The following is a 26638-nucleotide window of genomic DNA, read 5'->3' as shown; positions in this document are numbered from 1 at the left end:
TATTCATAAAAAAATGGCTGCATTTGTACTGAACATGTGTAGACTTTTCTTTGTTGTCATTATTCCCCAAACAATACAGTATAACAACTATGTACATAGCATTTATGTTGTATTAGGTATTATAAGTAATCTAGAGATGATTTAAAGTATACAGGAGGATATGTGTAAGTTATATGCAAATACTACACATTTTATGAGACTTGAGTATCTGGATTTGAGTATCTGCAGGGGGTCCTGGAACCAATCCTCCATGGATACTAAGGAACAACTGTAGTTGAGTCATGCTTTATTATGTAGATAATGTCTGGCTTTGATTAGAGTTGTTTAGACCATTTACATTTAATGCGACTGTTGATATGCTTAAGTTTAAGTATATAATCTTATTTGTTTTCTAGAGATTGTTATTGATTCCTAATTTAATTTCATTATGGTATGAAAACATGCTTCATATGCTCCATGTGAAGTATGTTCTTTATATTTTTGTTCTTTATTTTTATCTTCATTTGGATTAATTATTTATTTTTAAAAAATTTTTATAGATTCAGGGTGGTACCTGTGCAGGTGTGTTACATGGATATATTGTGTGGTGGAGTTTGGGTTTCTACTATACCCATCACCCAAATAGTGAGCATTGTACCCCATAAGTAATTTTTCAACTCTTATCCCCCTCCCACCCTTCTTCCTTTTGGAGTCCCCATTGTCTATTAATTCTGCGTGTATGTATGTCCATGTGTACCCATTGTCTAGCTCCCACTTATATGTGAGAACATGTGGAATTACATGTTCTCCAGCTCCATTCATATTGCTGCAGAAGACATAATTTCATTCTTCTTATGGCTGCCTAGTATTCCATGGTGTATACCACCTTTTCTCTATTCAGTTATCCATTGATGGACACTTGGGTTTATTCCATAACATTGCTATTGTGAATAGTACTACAATAAACATACAAGTACAGACACCTTTTTGATATAATGATTTCTTTTCCTCTGGAGCTGCTCAGTCAAGGGGTAGTTCTATTTTTAGTTCTTAGAGAGTAGATTAGTTATTTCTTTTTTTTTTTTTAGATTAGTTGTTTCTTATCCTCTATGGTGACTTACTAGCTGTAACTCTTGCGTTTTGCTATTTTAGTGATTGCTTTAGGATTGATGGTGTACCTTTTTAATATCACAGTCTATCTTCCAATGATATTATAAGACTTCATGTATCATAAGAGAACCTCACAATATTATACCTCCATTTCTCCCCTACTAGAAGTTATGCTATTGTGTCATATATCTTACTTTTGCATGTGTTGTAAACTCCATAATGCATTATTTATTATTTTTGTTTAAACAATCATTTTGTATTGAGTGATATTAAAATAGTAATAACAAATTATTACATATTTAGCCATGAAATTACCACTTTTAGTGCTCTTCATTTCTTTGTGTAGATCCATATTTTCATCTGGTATAATTTGTCTTCTGCCTGAACAATGACTTTAACATTAAGCATGTCAGCTGAATTATTTCAGCTTTTGTATGTTTGAAAATTCTTCACTTTTGAAAGATTTATTTTCACTGAATTTAGCATTCTAGATTGACAGTTGTTTTTCTTTTTCCTTTTTTATTTTATTATTTATTATTTTTTTTTTTTGACGGAGTCTTGCTCTGTCTCCAGGCTGGAGTGCAGTGGCACCATCTCAGCTCACTGCAACCTCCACCTCCCAAGTTCAAGCAATTCTCCTGCCTCAGTCTCCCAAGTAGCTGGGACTACAGGTGGGTGCCACCATGCCCAGCCAATTTTTGTATTTTTAGTAGAGATGGGGTTTCACCATGTTGGCCAGAATGGTCTCAATCTCTTGACCTTGTGATCCGTAGGCCTCAGCCTCCCGAAGTGCTGGGATTACAGGCGTGAGCCACCACACCCGGCCCGACAGTTGTTTTTCTTACAGTAAATTAAACATGTTGCTTCACTGTTGCCTTATGGCATTATTTCTGATGAGAAACCTGCTTTCTTATCTTCCTTCCACTGTACATAACATAGTGTTTCCTCTGGCTGCTTTTCATATTTTCTATTTATGAGAGATTTTGAGCAATTCAGTAGTGATGAATTATGGTTGTATAGTTTTCTTCATTTTTCTTTGGTTCAGGTTTGTTGAATTTCTTGAATCTATAGATTTATAGTTTATATCAAATTAGACCTTTTCCAGTGACTGTTTCTTCAAACCTTTTTCTGCCCTTCCTTCTACACTGTGCATTAGGCCACCTGAAGTTGTCTCACAACTCATTGAAGTTGTGTTGATTTTTTTAATTCTTTTTTCTCTTTGTGTTTCATTTTTAATAGTGTCTATTGACATCTTTAAGTTTACGAATTTCTTCTTCAATGTGTATTCTTCCATTAATAAAATTCAGTGTATTTTTCATCTCAGACATTGTAATTTTCATCTCTAGAAATTTGAATTGAGTAGTCGTCAGTAACTTTTTAAATATGTAAAATACAGTTGTAACAACTGTTTTGTCTGCTAATTCTAAGATCTATGTCATTCCTAAGTTTTCATTGATTGATTATTCTCCTTGTTATAGATCCTCTTTTCCTGCTTTTTTGCGTAGTTGATAATCATTAATTGGATGACATACATTGTGATTTTCACCTTCTTGAGTACTATATTTTTTGTATTCCTATAAATCTTCTTGAGCTCTGTTCTGGAATGCAATCAATTTACTTGGAAGCTGTTTGATCCTTTTAGGTGTTGCTTTTTGATTTGCTGGGCAGGTCTAGAGTAATATTTGTTGTAGAGCTAATTATTCTCCACTACTCAGGCAAGGTTGTCTTCATCTCCTCAATACAGGGAGTCCTCCAGGTGTACCTGGATTCTCTCTCACTGCACCACAGTATGGTAATTCTCCATGCAGTAAGCTGAGGCAATGCTAAGGGTCACCTAGTTTGTTTTCTATATATCAGAGATCATTGTCTTTCATAGTTTTATGTTCAGCATCTGGAAGACCACTGTTTCATAGGTTTTTGTCTTTTTTTTTTTTTTTTGGAGGAAGGGGCAGTTGCAGTAGGAGGATAAATCCAGCCCCTGTTTGAATATTAACATATCCAATTAATGCTATGTCTGATGTAGGATTCATATCAACATCCATGGACAATCTCAAATAACTACACGTTTGGAAAAATATGATGTTTCACAACAAACGCTAATAAATAGATCAGTCTATTTTTTAACAGAACAGTTCTAGTTTCGCTTGTAGGTTCAATTGGCACTTATTGACTGATATCATGGAGACTACTTTTCACTACTGTACCCTAAAAAATCTAAGATGAAAAATCAAAACATTCCAGAACAATCTAACTCTGTGTATGATCTAATTGGTTACAATAAATAGTAAGTAATAATTCTGCTCTTTACCCTTTTCTCATCTTGCCAATCTTATCCTTGCCCCTTTCTCCAGCCCTGTCTTATTTCTTAAATTCATTCACAAGATCTTAAGTTAAACATCACTTTTTCAGAAAGCTTTCCCTCACCCTCTAAAATAAGAAGGTCCCCCAAACTGAATTTCCATTCAACACTCTGTACTTTTACCATATCATAACATTTATTACACTTTATATAATTTTTTTATCTACCTTCCCTGATGGACTCTCAGTTTCTGGTTCACTGCTGTGGCCCCAGTGTCATGCATAGTATGTGATGCCTAGTAAATACTCTGTTATTTTTGTTGACTGTAAATACAAAGGAACATTCATGAATTTCACAGATTGTACATTATTCACTATCATTAATACATTGCTTGTGTATTAATGATAATATTGAACAATCAAAATTCTAAGGGATATGGTTATTGTATGATTTTTCTGAGCCATGTTTTAAATGTCAGTAAAGCTAAGAAGCACATTATTATACTTTGATCCAACCATGTGGGGCTTTTTTTTTTTTTTTCAGGATGCAGAAGAATATACAGATTTGCCAGTGAGACACAATGAAGATCATATGAATAGTGAACTGGCAAAATGTCTTCCCATTGAATCAAATCCTCATTCATTTGACAGCCCTCACACCAAAGCACATCTCCTGCTGCAGGCACATCTCAGCCGAGCCATGCTACCCTGCCCAGATTATGACACTGATACCAAAACAGTCTTGGACCAAGCTCTCAGAGTATGTCAGGTATGAAAGTCATTTCTAATACCTATGTGTGTTTTCTCCCATCATTCCTGCCCTCTTTTTTCTAGTTTTAGGATAAAATGTACTTGCATTTAACAACTTTATGGTAGCATTGTTGAGAAACAACTGGTTGATCATATCAAGAATTTCCAAAGTGCAAGCAAATATAAATGAAATAAGATGACAGTTTTAGTCACCCATTCTACTAAAACATATTGAAGGCAAACTACATGCCAGATACTTTTCTAGGCACTGAGCATATAATAATGAACAAGACAGAAGAGTCCCTTCTGTTACGGATTTTCACTCAAGATGGGGAAGACTGACAGTTTAAAATATATTTGTGCTGTATTCAGGAAACCCATCTCACGTGCAGAGACACCCATAGACTCAAAATAAAGGGATGGAGGAAGATCTACCAAGCAAATGGAAAACAAAAAAAGGCAGGGGTTGTAATCCTAGTCTCCTGTAAAATAGACTTTAAACCAACAAAGACCAAAAGAGACAAAGAAGGCCATTACATAATGGTAAAGGGATCAATTCAACAAGAAGAGCTAACTATCCTAAATGTATATTCACCCAATACAAGAGCACCCAGATTCATAAAGCAAGTCCTTAGAGACCTACAAAGAGACTTAGACTCCCACACAATAATAATGGGAGACTTTAACACCCACTGTCAACATTAGACAGATCAACGAGACAGAAACTTAACAAGGATACCCAGGAATTGAACTCAGCTCTGCACCAAGTGGACCTAATAGACATCTACAGAACTCTCCACCTCAAATCAACAGAATATACATTTTTTTCAGCACCACACCACACCTATTCCAAAATGGACCACATAGTTGGAAGTAAAGCTCTCCTCAGCAAATGTAAAAGAACAGAAATTATGACAAACTGTCTTTCAGACCACAGTGCAATCAAACTAGAACTCAGGATTAAGAAACTCACTCAAAACCGCTCAACTACATGGAATCTGAACAAACTGCTCTTGAATGTCTTCTGGGTACATAATGAAATGAAGGCAGAAATAAAGATGTTCTTTGAAACCAATGAGAACAAAGACACAACATACCAGAATCTCTGGGACACATTCAAAGCAGTGTGTAGAGGGAAATTTATAGCACTAAATGCCCACAAGCAGGAAAGATCCAAAACTGACACCCTAACATCACAATGAAAAGAACTAGAAAAGCAAGAGCAAACACATTCAAAAGCTAGCAGAAGGCTAGAAATAACTAAAATCAGAGCAGAACTGAAGGAAATAGAGACACAAAAAACCCTTCAAAAAATTAATGAATCCAGAAGCTGGTTTTTTGAAAAGATCAACAAAATTGATAGACCGCTAGCAAGACTAATAAAGAAGAAAAGAGAGAAGAATCAAATAGATGCAATAAAAAATGATAAAGGGGATATCACCACCGATCCCACAGAAATACAATCTACCATCAGAGAATACTACAAACACCTCTATGCAAATAAACTAGAAAATCTAGAAGAAATGGATAAATTTCTCGACAAATACACCCACCCAAGACTAAACCAGGAAGAAGTTGAATCTCTGAATAGACCAATAACAGGCTCTGAAATTGTGGCAATAATCAATAGCTTACCAACCAAAAAGAGTCCAGGACCTGATGGATTCACAGCCGAATTCTACCAGAGGTACAAGGAGGAACTGGTACCATTCCTTCTGAAACTATTCCAATCAATAGAAAAAGAGGGAATCCTCCCTAACACATTTTACGAGGCCAGCATCGTCCTGACACCAAAGCCTGGCAGAGACACAACCAAAAAAGAGAATTTCAGACCAATATCCTTGATGAACATTGATGCAAAAATCCTCAACAAAATACTGGCAAACCGAATCCAGCAGCACATCAAAAAGCTTATCCACCATGATCAAGTGGGCTTCATCCCTGGGATGCAAGGCTGGTTCAACATATGCAAATCAATAGATGTAATCCAGCATATAAACAGAACCAAAGACAAAAACTACATGATTATCTCAATAGATGCAGAAAAGGCCTTTGACAAAATTCAACAACCTTCATGCTAAAAACTCTCAATAAATTAGGTATTGATGGGACGTATCTCAAAATAATAAGAGCTATCTATGACAAACCCACAGCCAATATCATACTGAATGGGCAAAAACTGGAAGCATTCCCTTTGAAAACTGGCACAAAACAGGGATGCCCTCTCTCACCACTCCTATTAAACATAGTGTTGTAAGTTCTGGCCAGGGCAATCAGGCAGGAGGAGGAAATAAAGGGTTTTAAATTAGGAAAAGAGGAAGTTAAATTGTCCCTGTTTGCAGATGACATGATTGTATATCTAGAAAACCCCATTGTCTCAGCCCAAAATCTCCTTAAGCTGATAAGCAACTTCAGCAAAGTCTCAGGATACAAAATCCATGTACAAAAATCACAAGCATTCTTGGACACCAATAACAAACAGAGAGCCAAATCATGAGTGAACTCCCATTCACAATTGCTTCAAATAGAATAAAATACCTAGGAATCCAACTTACAAGGGACGTGAAGGACCTCTTCAAGGAGAACTATAAACCACTGCTCAATGAAATAAAAGAGGATACAAACAAATGGAAGAATATTCCATGCTCATGGGTTGGAAGAATCAATATCGTGAAAATGGCCATACTACCCAAGCTAATTTATAGATTCAATGCCATCCCCATCAAGCTACCAATGACTTTCTTCACAGAATTGGAAAAAACTACTTTAAAGTTCATATGGAACCAAAAAAGAGCCCGCATCGCCAAGTCAATCCTAAGCCAAAAGAACAAAGCTGGAGGCATTACGCTACCTGACTTCAAACTATACTACAAGGCTACAGTAACCAAAACAGCATGGTACTGGTACCACAACAGAGACATAGATCAATGGAACAGAACAGAGCCCTCAGAAATAATGCCGCATATCTACAACTATCTGATCTTTGACAAACCTGACAAAAACAAGCAATGGGATAAGGATTCCCTATTTAATAAATGGTGCTGGGAAAACTGGCTAGCCATATGTAGAAAGCTGAAACTGGATCCCTTCCTTACACCTTATACAAAAATTAATTCAAGATGGATTAAAGACTTACAGGTTAAACCTAAAACCATAAAAACCCTAGAAGAAAACCTAGGCAATACCATTCAGGACATAGACATGTGCAAGGACCTTATATCTAAAACACCAAAAGCAATGGCAACAAAAGCCAAAATTGACAAATGGGATCTAATTAAACTAAGGAGCTTCTGCACAGCAAAAGAAACTACCATCAGAGTGAACAGGCAACTTACAAAATGGGAGAAAATTTTCGCAACCTACTCATCTGACAAAGGGCTAATATCCAGAATCTACAATGAACTCAAACAAATTTACAAGGAAAAAACAAACAACCCCATCAAAAAGTGGGCAAAGGACATGAACAGACACTTCTCAAAAGAAGACATTTATACAGCCAAAAAACACATGAAAAAATGCTCATCATCACTGGCCATCAGAGAAATGCAAATCAAAACCACAATGAGATACCATCTCACACCAGTTAGAATGGCAATCATTAAAAAGTCAGGAAACAACAGGTGCTGGAGAGGATGTGGAGAAATAGAAACACTTTTACACTGTTGGTGGGACTGTAAACTAGTTCAACCATTGTGGAAGTCAGTGTGGCGATTCCTCAGGGATCTAGAACTAGAAATACCATTTGACCCCGCCATCCCATTACTTGGTATATACCCAAAGGACTATAAATCATGCTGCTATAAAGACACATGCACACGTATGTTTATGGCGGCACTATTTACAATAGCAAAGACTTGGAACCAACCCAAATGTCCAACAACGATAGATTGGATTAAGAAGATGTGGCACATATACACCGTGGAATACTATGCAGCCATAAAAAATGATGAGTTCATGTCCTTTGTAGGGACATGGATGAAACTGGAAACCATCATTCTCAGTAAACTGTCACATGGACAAAAAACCAAACACCGCATGTTCTCACTCATAGGTGGGAATTGAACAATGAGAACACATGGACACAGGAAGGGGAACATCACACACTGGGGACTGTTGTGGGGTGGGGGGAGGGGGGAGGGACAGCATTAAGAGATATACCTAATGCTAAATGACGAGTTAATGGGTGCAGCACACCAACGTGGCACATGGATACATATGTAACAAACCTGCACATTGTGCATATGTACCCTAAAACTTAAAGTATAATAATAAATATATATATATATATAAATTAATAGGTAATAACTGCCATTTTTAAATAACTGCTATTTTCTTAAAAAAATAAAGAATGGTAAAATAAAGAGAAAGACGGAGGGTAATGTTTTGTACTATTTTTTAATATGGTATTCAGGAACTATGTCACTGGTAAGGTAACATTTAACTAAAAATCAAAGAAGAGAGTGAACCATAGGGTCTCTGGAGGTGTGTTTCAAACACTAAGAAAGTTTGCACGTAGGAAGTTACTTGGTATATTCAAGGAATATCAAAGAGGCTTATTGTAAAAAAAGGTCGGAAGAGATGGTTAAAACAATACAACAAAAGTGAGAGGTATGGCAGTTTTTACATTTTGCAAGTATCTTTAATATCCAACTCATAAGAGACCAACTAGATTTATATATCTTCTTTTACAATCAACATAACATGTCTATTGCCGTAGGATGTGTTAGTTGAAGTAAATGAAAAAAATCCAGCCTAGAGAGGTAAACAGTTTAAAAAGAGAAGAGTATTTTTATAGCCTTTTCAGATAATTGTGGGTATTCTTCTTTAATGCTACACTAGAATCTAACAAGTGATATTTCTTGAAGGTTAGTTGCAATGTGGAATCTGAAACCATATCAATGATCTTTTTACACCTTAAGTGCTCTAGTGCTGGACAATAAGTGATGGTGGTTTGATCAGGTTAGTATGGGTGAGGTTGATTAGAACTGGTCAGATACTGAATATTTTTCTAAGGAGAACTAACAGACTCTTCTAATGAATTGAACAAGGGTTTTTAGGGAAAGCAAGGAACCAAAGATGATTTCAAGGCTTTTCTCCATAGCAACTAGAAGCATGGAGCTGACATTACTGGGGGATGATTGTCAGAAGAGCTGGTTTTGGTGTGGGAAGAATACCTAAAGGATTGCAATTATAAAGGATTTTGATTTTCTACTTTATACTTTTTTTGGACATGTTTCTAAACTTTTTTTTCATAAAAGCCCATTTTTAAAATTTTCAAAAGATTTAAGTTCTTTAAAGGTAAAGTAAGTCTATATAAATATATGTACAAGAATATACATTATGAAATGATTTGCAAAGTTAAGGCTTGGAAATAACCTAAGTATCTCTCAGGTTATTAGAACACTACAAAATATTACAATTCCATTTATGAACTCTACATTTGTATAGAATGTCCATATCTATATATGAACATATACCCAGAGAGGAGATCCAGAATGGTGTCCACCAAAAGATTAACAGTAGCCGTATCTGAGTAGCAGGAATTGGGGTGATTTTTAATTTTTTTCTTTATGCTGTTCTTAAGTGTTTGAAGGTTTTAAAATTAGCCTCAAACATTCTTATTATCAAAAATAACAATTTTATTGTTTTAGAAACTGAAGAATTATTAAAAAAATAGAGTAAGCTCAAGTTATCAAAAATTAGAAGGGAAGTAAGGCTATAATAAACATGTAACACGTTTTTACACTCTTTTGTAACTAACACATGGTTTACTTATTGAGGAAGGTGATTTACTACTGCTTATTAGTCACACTTCACAAAGGTTAAAGGTCCTAAAGTTTTAGCTGTTGCCCTGGATACTCATTTGTGTTTCCTATAATTTCCTTTCCTCTCTCAAACACTCAACTTGTTAATGAACTCTGGGGTCAGAAAGGGTTGAAGAGAAGTGGCAAGATGAATTAAATTTTTATATTTGCAGATATATTGATTGTACATTATAATTTTTATATGTATATTACTTCTAAAACCTATATTGCGTGATCAATTCATTGATTCATTTTTAGCACTCAGTCAATAATGATTCAAAAGCTGTATAATAATCTAGGAAATTTCTTAAAGGAGTCTGTTTCTAAATTTACTTTTAAGGAAAAGGATTCAGCCAGGTACTTTTAGCCTCTATTAGATATTTTTTCATACAGTATATATATCTATATATATATCCTTATATACAGTGTCTGGGATAATATTTGTATTTCTTAAATATTGTTGATCCTTCTAAATAGCATCTAAAGATAAATCGTTTTCTCTTTAATTATAAAAATAGTATGCTTCATTGTAGATAATTTGGAAAAGCAGCATACTAAAATTAAGGTCGTTCATAGTAATTATACCTTCACCCACATGAATATGAGGGTCTTTTCTTTTTTTCAATGAATTTTTAATTTTTTTAAAATTAGACTTTCGTTTTGAAATAATTTCAAGCTTACAAAAAGCTTGTAAAATACCACAATGAAATTTTCTTGTACCTTTTACCCAGCCTCCCCTAAAGTTAACATCTTAACTCAGTGTTGGTCCAGTCCTATTAACAAATCTACAGACCTGTTCAAATTTTGTCAGTATGAATTTTATCCCAATAATTGCCCTTTCTCTCTCTGCACCAGGATCCAATTCAAGATCCCATGTTTCATTTAGTTGTCATGTCACCTTAGTCTTTTTGTCTTTCTTGGCACTTGTGAAGAGTACCAAGCAGTTATCTTATGGAGTTATCCCACAGTTTGGATTTGCCTGATGTTTCCTTGTGATTACATTTAAGTTTGTGGTATTCTTTGTCAAGAATACCACAGCAGTGATGGTTTGTCCTCTTAGTGTATCATATCAGGAGGCTTATGACAGATGTGTGTGCAATGATATTGACTTTATACAATTGAGGTGATGTCTGCCAGCCTTCTTCACTATAGAGTTACTTTTTTTCTTTTGTAATTAATAAATATATTTTGGGGAGAAACTTTGAGATTATATAAATATTCTGTTTCTTGTCATAGTTTTGTTTGTTTGTTTGTTTTTTTGAGACGGAGTCTCATTCTGTCGCCCAGGCTGGAGTGCAGTGGCGCAATCTCGGCTCACTGCAAGCTCCGCCTCCCGGGTTCACGCCATTCTCCTGCCTCAGCCTCTCCGAGTAGCTGGGACTACAGGCGCCCGCCACCACGCCCAGCTAATTTTTTGTATTTTTAGTAGAGACGGGGTTTCACCGTGGTCTCGATCTCCTGACCTCGTGATCCGCCCACCTCGGCCTCCCAAAGTGCTGAGATTACAAGCGTGAGCCACCGCGCCCAGCCTCTTGTCATAGTTTTTAACATTATTTTCAGCATCCATTTGTGATATTTGCCCAGAACAATTACTATTGTGATTTTATTTTTTAGTCATTCTTGGAATTATACTATAAGGAAGAACTTCCCTTCTCCCCCATTTATTTACTTTATTCAGTTATTTATTTGTATAAGTATAGACTCACCCCAATGTTTCTTGAATACTACCTTGCATTCTGGCATCTTGTGCTGTCCCTGCCCCAGCTTTGGAATCGGCCATTTTGTTTTTAAGAACCTTGGTTCCTTTTATTAGAGAATGGTTGTAGAAACTAAAATCTGGACTGGGCATGGTAGTTCATACCTTTAATCTCAGCACTTTGGGAAGCCAAGACGGGAGGATCACTGAGGCCAGGAGTTCAGAACCAGCCTAGGCAGCATAGTGAGACCACATCTCCACAAAAAAATTAAAAATTATCTGGGTGTGGTGATGGACGGTAGGGGGTGCCAAGGTGAGAGAACTGCTTGAACAGGTCAAGGCTGCAGTGAGCCATGATCAAGCCACTGTGCTCCAGCCCGGGTGACAGAGCGAGATCCTGTCTCAAAAATAGAAAATCTGGGTGCTTGCTGCATTCCATTGCTACTTGGGTGACTTTGCTTCTAGGCCCTCTGTGTACAAAGCAAGGAAATGTAAGTATGTATACACAGACATGTGCATTTATTTGCATGTCCATTTACCTCCCGTGTTATGTATGTGTGTGTAAAAGCATCTATGTTTGTCATTCTTATACCTCTTATTTCAATCTAAGACCAAAGGGTTCACTTAGTCTTCATCCTTTTTTATTAATAACTCCTCTTTCTACCTGTAAGGTATCACACTATTGTTAATAAAGATATATTTATTTAGCTCCTCAATCCTAGAATATTCAGTGATGTAGTTTTAGAATTACTAACCCTTACTCTTGCAAAAAGCAGATGCTAACTAAAATGCAGTAGTTGTGTACAGTTCTTTTTTCCTTTGGAGACTTTTTCTTGATACGTTTACACACACACTTTTTTCTTATAGAAATATCTTATGTTATTTTATATATGCCTAATAATTTATAGCATTAAATATTGTTCTCAAGAATAATTTTTAATGGCCACGCTATATTCCCTCATATAAAATATCATAATTTATGTAGTGAGTTATCTGTTATTAGACATTTGTGTATGCAGTTTTCCTCTAAGTTATAAGCATCCGTTCTGACCATCTTAAATGTTTGGCTTGGCTTGTCGGAAGCCACCTGGAAAGAAACTGCATTGTAAAGAGATGAAAACCAGCTTCTGCCGGGCGCCATGGCTCATGCCTATAATCCCAGCACTTTGGGAGGCCAAGCCGGGTGGATCACGAGGTCAGGAGTTCAAGACCAGCCTGGCCAAGATGGTGAAACCCCATCTCTACTAAAAATACAAAAATTAGCCGGGGGTGGTAATGGGTGCCTGTAATCCCAGCTACTCGGGAGGCTGAGGCCGAGAACTGCTTGAACCCGGGAGGCAGAGGTTGCAGTGAGCCAAGATCGCGCTGCTGCACTCTAGCCTGGGCGACAGAGCAAGACTCTGTCTCAAAAAAAAAAGAAAATGAAAACCAGCTTCATATTCTAAATCCTCTCACTCTTGGAAGTTCTCTACAAAATTGTATGAAAGTAAACAAGCCAGAAAGAGGAAAGAATATTAGAGTTGCCAATGGGAAACTTGGAGAAAATGACTGATTGGCAGTTCTAATTCTGTGCCCTGTTGTTTTCATTTCATACACGGGTACTATTGGCCTTAGAAAGTACTGGTTCAAGCAGTTTGCAGCTCTGCTGGCTGATTGAAAATTATACTACCGCTCTCATGGAACATCAGCATGATCCTGTGAACTGTGGATGGGAATCTGCCACCAGTTCTGACTGTAAATTCTCCTCTGCTGCCATTTTGGTATAAGGCCATAGGCAAGTCACTTAACCTCTAGTATCTGAGTAAAACTAACACCTTAGAAAAGTAGTGCATTAGTTAATGTTTATAAAGTAAACAACAATTTCAGGACTTGGAAATAGGTCTTAGTATCTTCATTCTTAGTAGTTCTTTTATTTCCTTGCTTTATCATAGTAATTTAACTATTCCCTTTATTTTATAGAAGCATACCTTTTATTTGCACCATCATCCAGATTATGAAAACTCTGTAGTCTTGACTACTCATGTTCTGAGCAGTCTTTCACAAAAGAAAAACATAGTTGTAGTAGAATTATTCCTCCTGGCTTGAAGTCAGAGTCTACAATACAGCCTGCCTTTGCTTCTCCTATCCCATTTCAAATTATGTATCAAGGGCATTTGTGTCATTTTTTGGTTTGAGATATTTTTGTCATGGTTCCTTTTAATATTTTACTGTTACTAGCATTTCCTTTGCTATCTCCCTTAACAAAAATAGATGTCAAAATTACTATGCATATCTCAATTTTTAAAATCTGTTTAGAAGATTCTAATTTGTAAATTGCATATTTATGGAATTGGTTGTCTTTGCCCTTTATCTTTGAAATCCTCTTCTTGATCATATTAACTGCAAAATGTATTTGTAAAATGTAGTAAGTGATATGACAGCCTTTCTGTACTGGATATGCCAAAGAAAAGCTTCATGTTAGCTCTTATGGAAAAATTAAAGTAAAAAGTATCAAAAATTTAAGTGAGTTGTCTAAATTTTCAAATTTGGTGACAAAACCAGAACTAATGATAAATGTCTAGTGTTTTGAGTACCTCTCTGCCTTTTTTGTGTGTTTTTTGTTTGGTTGGTTGGTTTTGATTTTTGGTTTTTGCCTGGGCAACAGGATCTTGCTCTGTTTCCCAGGCTGGAGTGCAGTGACACCATCTTGGCTCACTGCACCCTTGACTTCTGGGCTCAATGGATTCTCCCACCTCAGCCTCCTGAGTAGCTGGGACTACAGGTGCAAGCCACCATGCCTGGCTAATTTTTTGTATTTTTTGTAGAGACAGGGTTTCGCCACGTTGCCCAGTCTTGTCTCAAACTCCTAGGACTACAGGCGTGAGCCACCACGCCCAGCCCTGGCACTGTTTTTTATCAAAGAACAAAGCAGTTGTTTTCAGAGAAGTTAAATAGCTCTGCTAAAGGTGATTTGTTGAGGCAATTTGTGCTAAAACCAAATGGAGATTCCAGGACTTTTATTCTTGCTCTGATATCTCTGATCCTTTCTAAGATGTGCCACCAGTCTGCAAATTAAAAAATAATCTTCATTTAAATGAAAAACATCTAAATACAATACTAAGCCAAATAGTATAAGAATATGTGTTTATATCTTGGTCACTCTCACTACTTCCTATATATGGTATTTACTTCAAAAATTCCCAGTAATTGAGCTTTCATATGTGTTATGCAAAAAGAGAAACCATGGCTTATGGAGCCTGAACTCAGTGATCTGAGAAGCAGAGGACTGTGTGTTTCCAAGTTTGATTGTGCTGTCAATTTACTGAGTTAGTTTGGGAAAGTTTTTTTTCAGAAGTCATAGAGGCTCGATTTGCCCTTCAGCTCATGTTATCAAGCCTGCAGCCTACATTTTAACAGATCAAAACACTTGTGTGTATTTTAAGGTTTATTTTACATCAAAACACTTGTATGTATTTTAAGATTTATTTTAAAGGATTCTAGCAGCAGTATTCTTTTCTTTTCAGCCCTAGTAAGAGTTTTGTTTAATTCTAAGATGCCATCATAGTGAACAACCTTAACTTCAATGCTACATAACTATCTTCAAAGCTTTATGTATTTTTGTTTATAATTACACAGTAATTATAAATGTTTAGTACCAACCTGATGACAAACACTATTCTGTTGACGAGGTTTTGCATTTAAAAAGAAAAATATGTAAAATCCAAGGCACTAGGCCACGAACCAATATCAGACTTTTAAAGAAAACACTTTATATTGAAAACAAACAAACAAACAAACAAACAAACAAAAACAGCTAATGGGATCTTATTTCAAAACACAGCATATGTGAATTAATCAGTCTGAAAACAGTAACCATAACTCAAAATCTTCAAAACAGGAAACAAAACAGTACATATATATAGAGATATATGTATCTTTTAAAAATGTTTCATAATTGAAATTCTTCTTTATATTTACAAAAATGAAATCAGGAAATACTGAAAGCAGCAGGATTCTTTTTCCTTTTTCTTTTAATAACCAATTCCAGTAGGCTGAATATAAATTTTCAGACTTTTCTTTTAGTAAAACTGCATTCTTGAATTAAAGTTATGATTGGAATATTAATATGTTTATAGGGAAAGCTTTGTAGTCTATTTCAAAATCATGTAAATGAAAACCAGTTTTAATATGTCATTGTTTCTTAAAATAATTTCCATATTTGCATAAAATGTACTGCTATTCTGAAGTACATTCCTTTGTTAATATCAACCCTAGACCTTGGAGAGTGCCTGGATATACCAAGCAGAATCTATTCTTATCAAAAGACCATAATCATCTAACATTTGAAGTATTACATTTCTAGCCTGCCTTATGGAAATGTTTAAGAAAGCAAGAAACCCTTCTTTGAGTGTCAGTAAGTGAACAGAGAAATGACCATTTTCAGCATAAAGGCAGCTCATGGCTCTTGTAATAAAATACACACACACACACACACACACACACATACACACACAAGATAGCATTCTACTTTGATGAGAAAACTGAGCTAATCTGAGTGAAACAAAAACAGCAAATAGACTAGAAGACAGATTGGTGTTTTGCATTGTGTATGCTTGTTTGAAAATCTTTGCTCCTGAAGTAAATATTTGGCAACCACAGTGATTAGCAATTAAAGCAATTTCAACAAAATAAGAAGTCATCAAAAATGGACTGTTTGTCTGAAAGAGCAGTACCTATATTATAAAGATTGAACTTCGTGACTCATCACAATCATTTTCAAAATTTAACTCCTACTGTCTTCTTATAAATTAAGAGAATTTCGGAGATCCGGAGAAGCTCGGGTCGGAGCGGCTCCTCAAGAGTTACTGATCTATGAAATGGCAGAGAATGGAAAAAATTGTGACCAGAGACGTGTAGCAATGAACAAGGAACAACATAATGGAAATTTCACAGACCTCTCTTCAGTGAATGAAAAGAAGAGGAGGGAGCAGGAAGAAAGGCAGAATATTGTCCTGTAGAGACAGCCACTCATTACCTTGCAGTATTTTTCTCTGGAAATCCTTGTAATCTTGAAGGAATGGACCTCAAAATTATGGCATCGTCAAAGCATTGTGGTGTCTTTTTTACTGCTGCTTGCTGTGCTTATAGCTACGTATTATGTTGAAGGAGCGCATCAACAGTATGTGCAACGTATAGAGAAACGGTTTCTTTTGAATGCCTACTGGATAGGCCTAGGAATTTTGTCTTCTGTTGGGCTTGGAACAGGGCTGCACACCTTTCTGCTTTATCTGGGTCCACATATAGCCTCAGTTACATTAGCTGCTTATGAATGCAATTCAGTTAATTTTCCTGAACCACCCTATCCTGATTAGATTATTTGTCCAGATGAAGGGGGCACTGAAGGAACCATTTCTTTGTGGAGTATCATCTCAAAAGTTAGGATTGAGGCCTGCATGTGGGGTATAGGTACAGCAATCGGAGAGCTGCCTCCGTATTTCATGGCCAGAGCAGCTCGCCTCTCAGGTGCTGAACCAGATGATGAAGAGTATCAGGAATTTGAAAAGATGCTGGAACATGCAGAGTCTGCACAAGACTTTGCCTCCCGGGCCAAACTGGCAGTTCAAAAACTAGTACAGAAAGTTGGATTTTTTGGAATTTTGGCCTGTGCTTCAATTCCAAATCCTTTATTTGATCTGGCTGGAATAACATGTTGACACTTTCTGGTACCTTTTCGGACCGTCTTTGGTGCAACCCTAATTGGAAAAGCAATAATAAAAATGCATATCCAGAAAATTTTTGTTATAATAACATTCAGCAAGCACATAGTGGAGCAAATGGTGGCTTTCATTGGTGCTGTCCCCGGCATAGGTCCATCTCTGCAGAAGCCATTTCAGGAGTACCTGGAGGCTCAACGGCAGAAGCTTCACCACAAAAGCGAAATGGGCACACCACAGGGAGAAAACTGGTTGTCCTGGATGTTTGAAAAGTTGGTCGTTGTCATGGTGTGTTACTTCATCCTGTCTATCATTAACTCCATGGCACAAAGTTATGCCAAACGCATCCAGCAGCGGTTGAACTCAGAGGAGAAAACTAAATAAGTAGAGAAAGTTTTAAACTGCAGAAATTGGAGTGGATGGGTTCTGCCTTAAATTGGGAGGACTCCAAGCCAGGAAGGAAAATTCCCTTTTCCAACCTGTATCAATTTTTACAACTTTTTTCCTGAAAGCAGTTTAGTCCGTACTTTGCACTGACATACTCTTTCCTTCTGTGCTAAGGTAAGGTATCCACCCCCGATCCAATCCACCGTGTGTTTTCTTAGGATGGAATCTGATGTTCAGCAGCGAACTTGCAACAGACTGGCCTTCTGTTTGTTACTTTCAAAAGGCCCACATGATACAATTAGAGAATTCCCACCACACAAAAAAAGTTCCTAAGTATGTTAAACATGTCAAGCTTTTTAGGCTTGTCACAAATGATTGCTTTGTTTTCCTAAGTCATCAAAATGTATATAAATTATCTAGATTGGATAACAGTCTTGCATGTTTATCATGTTACAATTTAATATTCCATCCTGCCCAACGCTTCCTCTCCCACCCTCAAAAAAGGGCCATTTTATGATGCATTGCACACCCTCTGGGGAAATTGATCTTTAAATTTTGAGACAGTATAAGGAAAATCTGGTTGGTGTCTTACAAGTGAGCTGACACCATTTTTTATTCTGTGTATTTAGAATGAAGTCAAAAAAAACTTTATAAAGACATCTTTAATCATTCCAAGAAATTAATTAATTAATTAAGATAATTTCATTTGTGTTCCATAGTGCAATGACAAAAAAAAAGTAAAAACAAAACAAAAAACAAACCCTCATGCCTAAATTTAGAATATTGTGTAGCAATCCAAAACATTCAAAACACATTAAATAGTTTAACTTACGTGACAGGCAGATAAGCATTTCAAAAGCATAATTAAGTCCAATTATGTAGTGCATAATGTAGACAGGAGTAGAATCTTACATTATGCGGACATTTTCTAAATAAAAGCTCCCCATAGGACAATTATATATATACATGGGTAAGGTAAGTGCAGACTAGTTCTGTGGAACCTTTTGAAATCAAGAGTCTGAAACACAATACATTTTTCAGGTAGGCATCAAGTTATCCTAAAAATTTTTCATGTTGGTTATTCTGACATTGTTTTTTCATCAGATACTCTAGTCACATCAACAACACATGTCATTTGCCAGGAAAAAAAAAAAATTCCCCCCAAACCAAAATACCATTCCAGATCCAGCATACTTAAATAGATCACCCTTATTGGAAGTGCTGTTAACAAGTCTTTGCAACTAGCCCAAAGCGTAGTTTAAGAAGTTCTTATAAATTGCTTTGTGATGTTCATATGTTTAATTCTTATGTCAACTGTTTTCTGATGAAGACAGCATTGTGCTTTATGCAAAAATGGAAACCTCAAAATAATCACCATAAAGCTTCTCGGACTTATGGGAGAATAAAGTAGTATGGTCCACAGATATAAGATGAAATCCACAGTATTGGAATTATAAATGTTTAGAGCAGCCCAGACTAGAAGACAAGCCCAAACCACCATTAGAAGAATGAAATACAATATGGTCCAAGATGTATCCTTAAAGTTTTGTCTCAACCCTCAGTCTGAATTGTGAGAATTGATCTTTAGTTCAGTCCAGCCAGCAGAAATTATGCAATTTTCTGTTGTATTTATTGTACAGACTATGTACATTCTAGGAGATTCCTTTAGGGCTACACTGTTGTACTTTATGTCCCAGCAGTTTGAGGGCGTGCAAATTCCACAAAATCATCAATAAGAACAGGCCATGCTCCTTCTTCATCATAATTAGACACATGATCTACAGTCACTGTACTGAAGTCTAAAAGAAAATTCCAAGTGTCTTTTGATGTTGATTGTTTGTGATGTTCCAACAAAAATTTATTCCATAAGTCTAAGAATTTAAATCTATTAAGCACTAAGTTCCAGTAGGCAATGGCCATTTCTAGATCTAATCCTTTTGGTCTTGGATTCTTTCAAAATTAAAAGTAAACTGGTAAAAATCCTTAAATTGTCCTGATTCTTTCAGTTCTTGTTCCATCTTGGGTATCTGGGCCTTTAGTTTTTCTGTGCTGTCACATCCTAATTCTGTCATGCCATCCATGAACTCCTGTTTGGAGAACTCACACTGTGTTGCTGCTCTGCACATCCATGCAATAATCAACACACTAATGCTGGCTGGATTGAGTGCCAGGCCATCACAGAACTGCTATATACCATCTATTACAATTTTATTCTCATTTTGAGGATCTTTGTCTCTATTGTACAGTTGTTCTAACTTCTTCCTTTCCAGTGATCCTTTTACACTCTCGTATATAAAGTTCAGGATTTTGGAAAAAATTATCTGCTGCAACATCTAACTTCCAGTCATTTTGAGATAGACAACTTACTGCGGTTTTTTTCACTAGATTGTGTGAAGATCATAAAGTGACAAACTTTATCCTTCTGCGATGATTTCAACTTGTTCTTGTTGATATCCTCCAGGCCTCTCCCCTCCTCCTGTGGCTCTGAGCGAATAAGCAGCAATATTCTTAAAGACTACAAGAAAAATGATGTTAATTCATGAAAGGAAAACACATCTCACACACGTGCACATAGAGAAATGTGACAGTGTACACTGATTAGAAAGATTTCTAGAAACCTATGCTTGCAAATTTAAATTGGAATTAATGTATGTTAAATACCAAATTATACCAGAATATTTGGAGAACTGCACAACATCCCTGTACCTCCTACCAAAAAAGAAAACAAAAATCACTATTTAATGATGGGCCCTAACGCAAACATCATGACAGCAGTGGTAATGGTGAACATTTATTGAGGGTTTTCTTTGTATCAGGCCCTGTTGTACATGCTTTGCGTTTAATTGACCCATTTTCTACAATAGTCTAGTGAAGCAGTACAATTATTACTCTCGTTTTACAGATGAAGACTAGGTAACTTTCCCAAAATCACATCAGAAGGCAAAAACAGCCTTCAGCACAGGTTGGATATACCATAAAAATGTATTTGACTGTGTTTCCTTTGTCCTATATTGGTGGATTTTTAAATTGTACCCATGATCTAGTGAGAATTTGTTTTAAAATTTGAGAACTTCACAAAAATTTCTACATTTTTTAACCAAGAATTCCCATTAGACCATGAATAATATTTTTAATCCCTGTTTTTCAATGTATACTTAAATCACCTCCTTTTAATTACTCAGGTTCCCTTTTCAACAGTCTGCCTGTAATTACTTTAGCCAATTTCTAAGAGGGACTTGGTAATATGATTGAATATTTGTAACTGCTTTATTATATCACTCTACAGTGTCCAGTTGGTAGGGTGTTTGCCTTTTTTGTATCAACTGCTTATGCATCTTCTCAAGTTTTTATATTATGCTATATAAACTAATGAATTAACCATTTGTTTCCTCACATTCTCCCATAAAGCTACAATAATTGAAAATAATGAGAGAAAGATCAGATTGTTGATCCATACAGAGAAGGAAGAATAACATCATAATTATAAGATAGTCCTATAATAAAAGGTAAATGCACACTAGAATAATTTCTGCATAGGTTTACTACAATAAACACATACACACACACACACATTTTATGTTCCTCTGTCATTTTAAGGTTTGCCTCCTTAGGTTAGCTTTTTGGTTTCTTTCACTGTCTAACCACCACCACCACCACTGATGGGGCCACCTGGATAGCAAGCTTTGTCCACCTACTGGTTCTTTTTGAAAAACTTCAAACTTCTAGAAGTAATAGGCTATCTCAGAGGTTCCTTGCCTCAAGATATGGAGCTACCAATTCCCCCAAAAGATAGCAGATATCTCCTCTTTACTATTGAGGAAGAATGTAAAGATCTGTCTTCCAAGGTAAATGTCAGTATAGATTGAATTCATATTCCATTGCCCTAATGGAAGTAGCCAGGACAGCTGCTTTGAAGGTATTCTAGGTGATTCAGTGTACCTGAAAGGAAGGCCTTTAAGGAGTTACGTTCTGGTGGATAAGTTTCCATTGTTTTATATAGTCTTGGCTCTAACTTTAATAGGGGAGCTTTCATTTTATATTATTTTCCTTAACACCCAAGTATTTTTTTTTCTTTTAGTGAAAGCAAGTTTAATAAGAAAGAAAAGGAATAAAAGAATGACTACTCCATAGGATGAGCAGACAAGTCTTTTTGATCTACTGAGTTTCCAGTCTTTCTACTCTTTTGCATGTGAGATACTATGTAGACTCCAATTAATGTCACAATGTTCTAGTAGGCTTTATCAATTGTCATATGTGCTAGCCAAAAAAATAACTTTAATCAACTGCATAACTAATGGGAGGAAGTATATGAATTGTATGGATATACCTTTCTTTTTTTTTTTTTTCCATGCACAAAATTATTTATTTATTTATTTATTTATTTATTTTCTTTTTTATTTTTTAGTATACTTTAGGGTTTTAGGGTACATGTGCACAATGTGCAGGTTTGTTACATATGTATCCATGTGCCATGTTGTTTCCTGCACCCATTAACTCGTCATTTAGCATTAGGTATATCTCCTAATGCTGTCCCTCCCCCCTCCCCCCACCCCACAACAGTCCCCGGAGTGTGATGTTCCCCTTCCTGTGTCCATGAGTTCTCATTGTTCAATTCCCACCCATGAGTGAGAACATGCGGTGTTTGGTTTTTTGTCCTTGTGATAGTTTACTGAGAATGATGTTTTCCAGTTTCATCCATGTCCCTACAAAGGACACGAACTCATCGTTTTTTATGGCTGCATAGTATTCCATGGTGTATATGTGCCACATTTTCTTAATCCAGTCTATCGTTGTTGGACATTTGGGTTGGTTCCAAGTCTTTGCTATTGTGAATAGTGCCGCAATAAACATACGTGTGCATGTGTCTTTATAGCAGCATGATTTATAGTCCTTTGGGTATATACCCAGTAATGGGATGGCTGGGTCAAATGGTATTTCTAGTTCGAGATCCCTGAGGAATCGCCACACTGACTTCCACAATGGTTGAACTAGTTTACAGTCCCACCAACAGTGTAAAAGTGTTCCTATTTCTCCACATCCTCTCCAGCACCTGTTGTTTCCTGATTTTTTAATGATGGCCATTCTAACTGGTGTGAGATGGTATCTCATTGTGGTTTTGATTTGCATTTCTTTGATGGCCAGTGATGATGAGCATTTCTTCATGTGTTTTTTGGCTGCATAAATGTCTTCTTTTGAGAAGTGTCTGTTCATGTCCTCTGCCCACTTTTTGATGGGGTTGTTTGTTTTTTTCTTGTAAATTTGTTTGAGTTCATTGTAGATTCTGGATATTAGCCCTTTGTCAGATGAGTAGGTTGCAAAAATTTTCTCCCATTCTGTAGGTTGCCTGTTCACTCTGATAATAGTTTCTTTTGCTGTGCAGAAGCTCTTTAGTTTAATGAGATCCCATTTGTCAATTTTGGCTTTTGTTGCCATTGCTTTTGGTGTTTTAGACATGAAGTCCTTGCCCATGCCTATATCCTGAATGGTATTGCCTAGGTTTTCTTGTAGGATTTTAATGGTTTTAGGTCTAACATATAAGTCTTTAATCCATCTTGAATTAATTTTTGTATAAGGTGTAAGGAAGGGATCCAGTTTCAGCTTTCTACATATGGCTAGCCAGTTTTCCCAGCACCATTTATTAAATAGGGAATCCTTTCCCCATTTCTTGTTTTTGTCAGGTTTGTCAAAGATCAGATAGTTGTAGCTATGCGGCATCATTTCTGAGGGCTCTGTTCTGTTCCATTGATCTATGTCTCTGTTGTGGTACCAGTACCATGCTGTTTTGGTTACTGTAGCCTTGTAGTATAGTTTAAATTCAGGTGGCGTGATGCCTCCAGCTTTGTTCTTTTGGCTTAGGATTGACTTGGCGATGCGGGCTCTTTTTTGGTTCCATATGAACTTTAAAGTAGTTTTTTCCAATTCTGTGAAGAAAGTCATTGGTAGCTTGATGGGGATGGCATTGAATCTATAAATTACCTTGGGCAGTATGGCCATTTTCACGATATTGATTCTTCCAACCCATGAGCATGGAATGTTCTTCCATTTGTTTGTATCCTCTTTTATTTCATTGAGCAGTGGTTTGTAATTCTCCTTGAAGAGGTCCTTCACATCCCTTGTAAGTTGGATTCCTAGGTATTTTATTCTCTTTGAAGCAATTGTGAATGGGAGTTCACTCATGATTTGGCTCTCTGTTTGTCTGTGATTGGTGTACAAGAATGCTTGTGATTTTTGTACATTAATTTTGTATCCTGAGACTTTGCTGAAGTTGCTAATCAGCTTAAGGAGATTTTGGGCTGAGACAATGGGGTTTTCTAGATATACAATCATGTCATCTGCAAACAGGGACAATTTGACTTCCTCTTTTCCCAATTGAATACCCTTTATTTCCTTCTCCTGCCTGATTGCCCTGGCCAGAACTTCCAGCACTATGTTGAATAGGAGCGGTGAGAGAGGGCATCCCTGTCTTGTGCCAGTTTTCAGAGGGAATGCTTCCAGTTTTTGCCCATTCAGTATGATATTGGCTGTGGGTTTGTCATAGATAGCTCTTATTATTTTGAGATACATCCCATCAATACCTAATTTATTGAGAGTTTTTAGCATGAAGGGTTGTTGAATTTTGTCAAAGGCCTTTTCTGCATCTATTGAGATAATCATGTGGTTTTTGTCTTTGGTTCTGTTTATATGCTGGATTACATTTATTGATTTGCGTATGTTGAACCAGCCTTGCATCCCAGGGATGAAGCCCACTTGATCATGGTGGATAAGCTTTTTGATGTGCTGCTGGATTCAGTTTGCCAGTATTTTATTGAGGATTTTTGCATCAATGTTCATCAAGGATAGTGGTCTGAAATTCTCTTTTTTGGTTAAGTCTCTGCCAGGTTTTGGTATCAGGACGATGCTGGCTTCGTAAAATGTGTTAGGGAGGATTCCCTCTTTTTCTATTGATTGGAATAGTTTCAGAAGGAATGGTACCAGTTCCTCCTTGTACCTCTGGTAGAATTCAGCTGTGAATCCATCAGGTCCTGGACTCTTTTTGGTTGGTAAGCTATTGATTATTGCCACAATTTCAGAACCTGTTATTGGTCTATTCAGAGATTCAACTTCTTCCTGGTTTAGTCTTGGGAGGGTGTATTTGTCGAGGAATTTATCCATTTCTTCTAGATTTTCTAGTTTATTTGCATAGAGGTGTTTGTAGTATTCTCTGATGGTAGATTGTATTTCTGTGGGATCGGTGGTGATATCCCCTTTTTCGTTTTTTATTGCATCTATTTGATTCTTCTCTCTTTTCTTCTTTATTAGTCTTGCTAGCGGTCCATCAATTTTGTTGATCCTTTCAAAAAACCAGCTCCTGGATTCATTAATTTTTTGAAGGGTTTTTTGTGTCTCTATTTCCTTCAGTTCTGCTCTGATTTTAGTTATTTCTAGCCTTCTGCTAGCTTTTGAATGTGTTTGCTCTTGCTTTTCTAGTTCTTTTCATTGTGATGTTAGGGTGTCAATTTTGGATCTTTCCTGCTTTCTCTTGTGGGCATTTAGTGCTATAAATTTCCCTCTACACACTGCTTTGAACGTGTCCCAGAGATTCTGGTATGTTGTGTCTTTGTTCTCGTTGGTTTCAAAGAACATCTTTATTTCTGCCTTCATTTCATTATGTACCCAGTAGTCATTCAGGAGCAGGTTGTTCAGTTTCCATGTAGTTGAGCGGTTTTGAGTGAGTTTCTTAATCCTGAGTTCTAGTTTGATTGCACTGTGGTCTGAGAGACAGTTTGTTATAATTTCTGTTCTTTTACATTTGCTGAGGAGAGCTTTACTTCCAACTATGTGGTCCATTTTGGAATAGGTGTGGTGTGGTGCTGAAAAAAATGTATATTCTGTTGACTTGGGGTGGAGAGTTCTGTAGATGTCTATTAGGTCCACTTTATGTAGAGCTGAGTTCAATTCCTGAATATCCTTGTTAACTTTCTGTCTCGTTGATCTGTCTAATGCTGACAGTGGGGTGTTAAAATCTCCCATTATTATTGTGTGGGAGTTTAAGTCCCTTTGTAGGTCACTGAGGAGTTGCTTTATGAATCTGGGTGCTCCTGTGTTGGGTGCATATATATTTAGGATAGTTAGCTCTTCTTGTTGAATTGATCCCTTTACCATTATGTAATGGCCTTCTTTGTCTCTTTCGATCTTTGTTGGTTTAAAGTCTATTTTATCAGAGACTAGGATTGCAACCCCTGCCTTTTTTTGATTTCCAGTTGCTTGATAGATCTTCCTCCATCCCTTTATTTTGAGTCTATGTGTGTCTCTGCATGTGAGATGGGTTTCCTGAATACAGCACACTGATGGGTCCTGACTCCTTATCCGGTTTGCCAGTCTGTGTCTTTTAATTGGAGCATTTAGCCCATTTACATTTAACGTTAATATTGTTATGTGTGAATCTGATCCTGTCATTATGATGTTAGTTGGTTATTTTGCTCATTAGTTGCTATAGTTTCTTCCTAGCCTCGATGGTCTTTACAGTTTGGCATGTTTTTGCAGTGGCTGGTGCCGGTCGTTCCTTTCCATGTTTAGTGCTTCCTTCAGGAGCTCTTTTAGGGCAGGCCTGGTGGTGACAAAATCACTCAGCGTTTGCTTATCTGTAAAGTATTTTATTTCTCCTTCACTTATGAAGCTTAGTTTGGCGGGATAGCAAATTCTGGGTTGAAAATTCTTTTCTTTAAGAATGTTGAATATCGGCCCCCACTCTCTTCTGGCTTGTAGAGTTTCTGCTGAGAAATCAGCTGTTAGTCTGATGGGCTTCCCTTTGTGGGTAACCCGACCTTTCTCTCTGGCTGCCCTTAACATTTTTTCCTTCATTTCAACTTTGGTGAATTTGACAATTATGTGTCTTGGAGTTGCCCTTCTCGAGGAGTATCTTTGTGGTGTTCTCTGTATTT

At 36.6% G+C, this 26638-nt stretch overlaps 1 protein-coding gene and 2 pseudogenes across 2 annotated transcripts in view; 2 read left to right on the top strand and 1 right to left on the bottom strand.

The window, feature by feature from the left end:
- ASCC3 (activating signal cointegrator 1 complex subunit 3) overlaps nucleotides 1–26638 on the top strand; it is a 393050-nt gene that overhangs the window by 344516 nt on the left and 21896 nt on the right. Inside the window, exon 37 of the mRNA XM_030809499.1 lies at nucleotides 3932–4156. Coding sequence (XP_030665359.1) covers nucleotides 3932–4156 — 225 coding nt within the window. The remainder of the gene's footprint in view (nucleotides 1–3931; nucleotides 4157–26638) is intronic.
- On the top strand, nucleotides 16441–18389 carry LOC100580006 (annotated as a pseudogene). The gene has a single exon (XR_121193.4). The product of XR_121193.4 is annotated as a vacuole membrane protein 1 pseudogene (transcript).
- LOC101177624 lies at nucleotides 19389–20154 on the bottom strand (annotated as a pseudogene).

This window comes from Nomascus leucogenys, chromosome 3 (genome assembly GCF_006542625.1).
Source record: "Nomascus leucogenys isolate Asia chromosome 3, Asia_NLE_v1, whole genome shotgun sequence".
Lineage (NCBI taxonomy): Eukaryota > Metazoa > Chordata > Mammalia > Primates > Hylobatidae > Nomascus > Nomascus leucogenys.
Note: the sequence above shows the minus strand (reverse complement) of the source record. Positions and strands in the feature narration are given on the sequence as shown.